General features: G+C 36.3%; 1 protein-coding gene across 1 annotated transcript; it reads left to right on the forward strand.

The window, feature by feature from the left end:
* The first annotated feature begins 4,511 nt into the window (after positions 1–4,511).
* On the forward strand, positions 4,512–6,840 carry LOC107564920 (claudin-1-like). Its single transcript, XM_016250090.1, has 4 exons — positions 4,512–4,722; positions 4,799–4,963; positions 6,425–6,506; positions 6,601–6,840. Exons 1-4 carry the CDS (start codon positions 4,512–4,514, stop codon positions 6,758–6,760), a joined length of 618 nt encoding a protein of 205 aa, XP_016105576.1. The 3' UTR covers positions 6,761–6,840.
* The last annotated feature ends 1,487 nt before the right edge of the window (positions 6,841–8,327 follow it).

Below are 8,327 nucleotides of genomic sequence, written 5' to 3' on the forward strand. Positions count from 1 at the left end.
GATAGATAGATAGACGGATGGACTGATAGATAGATAGATAGATAGACGGATGGACTGACAGATAGATAGATGGATGGACTGACAGACAGATAGATGGATAGATAGATAGATAGACGGATGGACTGACTGATAGATAGATAGACGGATGGACTGATAGATAGATAGATAGATAGACGGATGGACTGACAGATAGATAGATAGACTGACAGATAGATAGATAGACCGACAGATAGATAGATAGACAGACCGACCGACAGATAGATAGACAGACCGACCGACAGATAGATAGACCGACAGACAGATAGATAGACCGACAGACAGATAGATAGACAGACCGACAGATAGATAGATAGACCGACAGATAGATAGATAGACCGACAGATAGATAGATAGACCGACAGATAGATAGACCGACAGATAGATAGACCGACAGATAGATAGATAGACAGATAGACCGACAGATAGATAGATAGACCGACAGATAGATAGATAGATAGACCGACAGATAGATAGATAGATAGACCGACAGATAGATAGATAGATAGACAGACCGACCGACAGATAGATAGATAGACCGACAGACAGACAGATAGATACAGACCGACAGATAGACAGACAGACCGACAGATAGACACACACACACATATATCTCTCTGTCTAAGACAGACAGATATCTAGATAAGATAGACAGACAGATAAGACCGACAGATAGATAGACAGACATATAGAGTCTGTAAAAACAAGACAGCAGCGTTTTATCGCACTGTGAGACGCGACACAACTACCACAGTGGTCCATGTGAGAGGTGTTTGTGTAAAAACCACGAAGGACCGCAAGAACGCGCCATACGTGAACACCTATGCTGTGTATTGAACTGTAAGTTGTCATTTTTATCGTATTTAATACCACATTCAACTACACTTCACTTAAAGTGTCTGTCAGTAACGCAAACTGCTCCCCTCAGTAATAATGACAGTTGCTTACCTGAGAGAAACGGTCCAAGCGCTCGTCTCGTGTCGAAACATGGGTATTTACACCCAATACTCAGCGCTGACAACCTCTGAACGGGTTCAAAGCGCTCCCCTCGACACTTTCTCCTCCGTGAGTAAAGTGGCAGCGAGGTTTAGGTGTTTAGGTGTGTCGGCGCGCAGGTGTGAAAGCAGCTCTATAGGCTTTGCTTTAATTCTCGTCATTCACCCTTTTGGGGCCGATAAGCCTGCGGCACATCTTCAGGAAAAACCGGTACAGGTGGTCACATGAGGGTGTGTCGAGTCAGTGCTAATTAAACTCAAAACAGGTTGGATATGCGTGTAAAAACGTATTCTGTTGAATAAAAAAATACCGATCAGGCTACTTGAAAATAAGTCCAACCTGTTGGTTATTTAGCTTTTTGCAGAGAGTCGAACTCGAGTCCCACTTAAAGCTGAAGTGTGTGACGTTAAAATAGTTTTTTTTTCATCTTAATATGCAGAGAGGGAACTATAAATGTGATATTTTTAGGTTGATTTTACCAAAAAAAAGTGTCAAATCTGTGACGCTGTTTATCTGCAATTTTTATTGTAGGGACTACAAGTAGCCTTGCAAGTAAAATACTGTAGTGCAAGTACTGCTCCTTCATATAAACGCCACATTTGAATAGTGTTATGCGTGTGATTTAAAAAGAGAGAAAGCTATACATACATTCCCATAGTTATGTGTCGTTGGGCCTCAGGCTGTGTTTCCAGGAATGACATCTGACAGGTTTGAGAGCGGCGGCCCTAGGGCACATGCTGGGACTTATGACATGAAAGCGTAACTGATGTTTGAGGGTTTAGCCGGCTGCACTTTATAATATCTTTAGTAAGAAATATTATTGTGATATATGGTGAATTTATGTAAATTGGGACACTTTTTGCCATTAAGGTGACTGGGGAAAAATGGCTGAATTATCCTGAATTAACCCTGTGCTTGATAGGAAGGTCTAATGATACAACTGACGTAAATTCAAATATTTAAAAATTATTATATAAATGGTATTAATGTAATATATTAAGTAGCTATATTTATACTTTATATATTTTTAAATTCTAGTTGAATTTATTTCATTAGCATTTATGCAACTTAATAGTTTAAGTAAAGTAAATAAAATAAATATGTTATTCTAAACTATATAAGTCAATACACACTCTAAAAAATGCTGGGTTAAATACAACCCAGTGCTGGGTAAAATAGGGACAAACCCAGCAATTGGGTTGTTTTGACCCAGCGGTTGTGTTAAATGTTTAACCCAACCTTCTGGGTAGTAACCCAACCGCTGGGTCAAAACAACCCAATTGCTGGGTTTGTCCCTATTTTACCCAGCACTGGGTTGTATTTAACCCAGCATTTTTTAGAGTGTATATTGACATTTTTGTTACTTATATTTTTGGACTGGATTTTAGTGGATTCTTAAAGCTTGAGCATTTGAAGTGGCATCGGATAAAATATAACTAATAATAAAATATCTGTTGGTGTGCACACCACTATAGTTTTTGATCTATGTATTAACAGGTCTTTAGTTGTATAATATGAGTCATTTTCATCCACTCTCAAATATGCAGATTTTTATTATGCTTCCCAAGAGGGATAGTCCACCCAAAAATGATTTACTCACCCTTGTGTCGTTCCAATCCTGTATGGGTCTGTATGAGCACAGAAAAAGATATTTAAAAAAGAATGTTGGTAACCAAACAATTGATGGTAGCCATTGACCTCATACTGTAAATAAATAAATCAAGAAATGCTATGGAAGTCAACATCTACCATCAACTGTTTGGTTTCCAACATTCTTTAAAGCATCTTCTTTTATACTTAACGGAAGAAAGAAATGCATACAGGTTTGGAACAAGTGGAAGGTGAGTTAAAGATGACAGAATTGTCATTTTTGGATGGAACTACGGTAATTCAAGAGAGAACTGATAATGTGCTTTCAGACAGTATAGGGAAGCACCACAAGATAGCACTAGATTCTGTCATTATGCACTATTAATATGTTTTTTAAAAGACCTTTTCCAACTTTACAGGAATGGGATTTCAAATCATGTAGCTTATTGAGGAGATGTGTGCTACTTTTCAACAGAATGAAATCACAATGTATTACAGCAATACATGACTCCTGCGATGAAACTAAAAAGTGTGTTTGTACAGTCATCATCTCGAGGAATACATTTTTGTGCAAGAGCCAAAGCATACAGTACATCTGCACTTGTATTTATGGCATGTTTTCTTTCTTTCTGTTTCTTAAAACTCATTTTCCTCCTAATGTCACACTAACAAGTTTAGCATGAGTTTGAACAAAAAGCAGTTGTTCACTTATTTTTAAGGTGTTTTACAAAAATACACGTTTAACAACGGATTTAAAAACAGATGAAGGCATTTTAAAAACTTTCCCAGTTTATTGTAATTGAACCTTCACATAAAAAGAAAGTTGAAATCGGATTCTAAAAAAAACAACAACAACCCTGCAACGTAACATCTTTGCAGTTAAAGAAAGAAATATGCATATACACTGCCTGGCGGTCAAAAGTTTGGTATGATTTTTAATTTTTTATTGGAAAGAAGTCTCTTATGCTCACCAAAGCTGCATTTCTTTAATCAGTACCAGAGTAAAAACAGTAATAATGCAAAATATCTATTTGCTGTTTTCTATTTGAATATGGTTAAAATGTAATTTATTCCTGTGATGCAAATCTGAATTTTCAGCATCAATACTCCAGTCTTCATTGTCACATGATCGTTCAGAAATCAGAAAATACTACCATTCAATGGTTTGGGGTATGTTTAAAACAAAAACAAACAAAAAAAACATGAAAAGGCCTCTAAATAAAATAAAGCATTTTTTTCAACAGTAGTATTAGTCACTGTTACTATTACTGGATGACAAGAACTTCCCGACATATTAGTGTCCATTCTCCCACTAACCCACCCATTTGTTTCCTGTTACAATCGCAAGCCAAAAAGAGGAGGGGAACATGATTATGAATGGAAATGATACATATATCTTTTGGATTTGTCTGAGTAAATAGGTGTGAAACAAACTGTAAGATTGATCAAGATCACGATGCATTAATCATCAGAAGGAATGTGCTGAGTTATGTAGTTTGGATGTCAACACATCCTTTCACATGAAACGCTATTCATCTCTTTCCTCCTTCATGTTAGTACATCAAAATAAAAATTACAGTTACAGTTTATTTATCCGGATTGACAGATTTGAAGGGTATTGAACCAACAACCTTCTGTTTTCCAACCCAAAACTTCGACCGCTGCTTCACACCTATAACTAGAGAAGTTCAAGCCAGATTTTTCCAAACAAAAAGCGTCTACTTTCAAGGAAATCTGACCCAATGTCCTGTCCACGAATGACATGACGGTTAATTCACACCTACTCGCATGATAATAAATAGCAGCCCGGATTTCTCAGCTTGCATTACAGTACAGTGGACACATACAGTATTACTGACTGAAAACGGCATTCGTCTTCTAATCCATCCATGGCTCTTCAGCTCATCGGTTATATTCTGTCCATTACTGGATTATGTGGCCTCATTATAGGCACATTTACGAATGAATGGGAAATCCTTGGACATGACAACGACAAGACTGTGATTCTGGACAAATACAAAGGACTGTGGATGGAGTGCTCAGTGGACGGTTCGTCTCACGTGCGCTGCACAAGTTACAATTCTCTTCTTCACCAGACCTGTGAGTATCTGTCCTGTGGATTATGGATCCTTCTGTCATTGACTTCTGTTGTAATCGCTGCTGTGTGTTGTTGCAGTTGAAATCCGGGTGGGCCGAGCAATCATGATCATCAGCATCGTCTTTTCAAGCCTCGCCGCGCTGGTGGCCATTTCTGGCCTCCGATGTACAAGATGTTTAGAAGAGAACGAGAAGTCGAAGGATAGAGCTGCCTTCTTAGGAGGAATCCTTTCTGCGTGCGGTGGTGAGTTGCAAATTATTGAACAAATCGCAAATAAACTGGAGCTAGAAACCGGAGTGAAAACTTTATTTTTTATTTTTTATCCTATCAAAAATTCCTTTGAGTTGAAACTCGTAGGCTATATTGTATTTCTAGGTTGTTACTTGAAAGTTAAAAGCAACTAATTTAATACTGCTTTGAAAATACATGCATTGATGATTGGAAAGTTGAAATTAACAGCATTTATTTGCTGAATACAAATACCATTTTTTTTTAAAGAAATTATTTTTATTCAGCAAGGATGCATTAAATTGATCAAAAGTGACGGCGAAGACATTTATAACGTTGCAAAAGATTTTTATTTCAACTAAAAAAAATCATTTTTCAAAGACGAATAAAAATACTACTCATTTTACATATACACTACTGTTCAAATGTTTTAGCATTTTAAAGAAATTAATACTTTTGTTCAGCAAGGATGCATTAATTTAACCACAAGTAACAGTGAATGCATTATATTGTTACAAAAGATTTTTATTTCAAAGTAATTATTGTATTAGTCAAAGCTGGATATACTATATTTTACATATGCACTGCCTTTTAAAAACTGCATTAAACTAGTCAAAAATTAAAGCAAAGACATTTTACAAAAGATCTTTATTTCAAATAAATAAACTCTTTTGAACTTTCTTTTTCTCAAAGACAAATAAAAATACTAGATATTTTACATATACACTACCATTCAAAAGTTTTTTTTTTTTCAATTTTAAAGAAATTAATACTTTTAAGCAAGGATGCGTTAAATTGACCTAAACTAACAGTGAAGACATTATAATGTTACAACAGTTTTTTTATTTCATATAAATTCTTCTGAACTTTCTATTCATCAAAAAAATCTTCAAAAAAGAGTAAAATGATTTCTATAAAATTAGTAAGCAGCACAACTGATTTCAAAATGGATGATAATAATACGAGTTTATGGGGAAGTCGTGGCCTAATGGTTAGAGAGTCGGACTCATAACCCAAAGGTTGTGGGTTCGAGTCTCGTACCGGCAGGGATTGTAGGTGGGGGGAGTGAATGTACAGCGCTCTCTTCCACCTTCAATACCACGACTGAGGTGCCCTTGAGCAAGGCACCGATCCCCCAACTGCTCCCCGGGCGCCGCAGCATAAATGGCTGCCCACAGCTCCGTGTGTGTGTTCACGGTGTGTGTGTGTGTGTTCACTACTGTGTGTTATTTTTATTATGGGTAAATGCAGAGCACTAATTCCGAGTATGGGTCACCATACCACATGTCACGTCACTTCACACTAATAATAATAATAATAAATGTTACTTGAGCAGCAAATCCGCAAATTAGACTGATTTCTGAACTGGAGTAATTATGCCAAAATTTCAACTTATATTTAAAACAATACAATTGCCTCTAATCTCCTCTACATTTAGAATTAAGTGAATTATGCGCATTCTTATTTCCTAACCAGGTATTCTTGCTTTGGGCATAACCAGCTGGTTTATATATGGAATTGCTGTAGATTTCTTTCAGAATGACACAGTGACGGAGAGGTAGGTGTTGTTTCGTATTGTTTAATATTCATTAGATTCAATGATTCAGTGGCCTTTTGGAATCTAAATACTGACTATCTGAGGGTATTTGCAGGTATGTGGTCGGCAGATCTCTGATTGGTGCATTTGTTGCATCTGTGCTTTGTTTATTCGGAGGCATTCTCTTATGCGCCTGCAGCGTGATGCATCTACAATTCAACAAAATTCTCAGCAAGCATCCGGTCTCCAGGAATCCTGAAAAAGACTATGTTTAATGATCCTGAGACCATCTGAATACCTATACTTCACCTGAATGTCAGACACCGGTTAAATGTTGTGTATGTGCATGAAAGAAAATGACAGTAATAAACAATTTTATAGTAATTAAAATTATTATTATCTCTAATTATATTTTATTGTTCTTTTTACTAACCGATATCCATATGATTTAACCACTTTTAATGTATGTTTAGACGTTTGTGAGTCAGTTTAGCTATTAGAAAACTAGAAGGCTGGGATTGCTTCAGAGTTGACCACAGAAGAAGATTATGTCATATCCCAGTCATAGCTTTACAGTCAATGTGGGGATATTTGTACTATTTTAAGGTATTTTTAAAGATGAAGAATATTCTAAGCTGTGATGTAGTGTAGAATATATGTCAATGCAAGATTAAGACAGCTTCAGCATTTCATACTTGTCTGTTTTAGGATGAAATCATTTCAGTATTTTATCTATTTATTATTATAAATGCTTACTATCACCACATGCACTTGGTTGTTAACCCTGCTTGCAACCGCTGAATGAGATTTTCCTCCCTCTATTTCCTTAGTGTTTTTAGCCCTCTTACCCTACAACATCAAAATACTTTAATACCAGGTCACTTCACATTCGTTTGAAATAGATTTAACATCTATGAATGTGTCATCTTGTATAGTCAGGCAAAAATAATGTCACCACATTTTGTAACCCTAATATTTATACACGAATTAGGCCTATATTACGCTGCTCTCTGAAACTGATTCTAACTGTGGAAGTAAACAAATACTTAACTGTATTTTTGATCCTTCTTTACAGCAATATACCAGTACGTTAGTAGTAGTAGTCTACTTTCATGTCTTACATCACTCCGTGATGCTGAGCAAGTTTAAATGTCTTACTGGCGCCATCTTGCGACTCGAATGGTTACTGCTTATAATCATAATATCTTAAAGGGGTCATATGATGCTATTTTAAATATCATTATTTTGTGTATTTGGTGTAACAGAATATGTTGACATGCTTTAATGTTCAAAAAACACATTCTTTTTCAAATACTGTACATTATTGTAGAACGCATTTGTACAGTCAATAGCAAATACTTAAACTAATAACAAAACATACTTACATTCGCTGATTCAGACGCGCCAGATTGTCATAGCAAAGTCGTAATTTACCCTTTTTTTTTTTTTTTTTTAGAAATAGCCTTTGTGCACAGCCAGCCTTGTACTCTTCTAGGTTCAAAAAACTGTCGTCCATAAAATGCGTTGCACAAATTCGAACATCTGGGTTGTGCTGTTCTGTTGTAAATAAATCTTAACCAATGATTCCTAATTGCATCTCCTTCCGGAAGGCCAAATAAAGTGCTTTTGCTTTCGCACTGAAACACAGCGTCTCTCTGACATGGCTGAATCAACACCAGTGGCGGCTCGTCGGGGGAGGCACAGCTTCCCCATAATTTTGAGGTGAAAATGGGAGGAGGACGATTTAATGTTAATAAAATTCACAATTCATTTCAGTTCATGTCTCAGAATGTGTATTTTTTGTTTGTAATTTCACAGTTGTAATACCATAACGTGAAAGCG

The sequence above is a fragment of the Sinocyclocheilus grahami genome, unplaced genomic scaffold, assembly GCF_001515645.1.
Source record: "Sinocyclocheilus grahami isolate Dianchi unplaced genomic scaffold, SAMN03320097.WGS_v1.1 scaffold971.1, whole genome shotgun sequence".
Taxonomy (NCBI): Eukaryota; Metazoa; Chordata; class Actinopteri; order Cypriniformes; family Cyprinidae; genus Sinocyclocheilus; species Sinocyclocheilus grahami.

Coding starts and splice junctions, on each gene's coding strand:
- LOC107564920 (XM_016250090.1), top strand. CDS start 4,512: ATGGCTCTTCAGCTCATCGGTTATATTCTGTCCATTACTGGATTATGT. Junction 4,964..6,424: donor AATCCTTTCTGCGTGCGGTG/GTGAGTTGCAAA, acceptor TTTCCTAACCAG/GTATTCTTGCTTTGGGCATA. Junction 6,507..6,600: donor AATGACACAGTGACGGAGAG/GTAGGTGTTGTT, acceptor GGGTATTTGCAG/GTATGTGGTCGGCAGATCTC.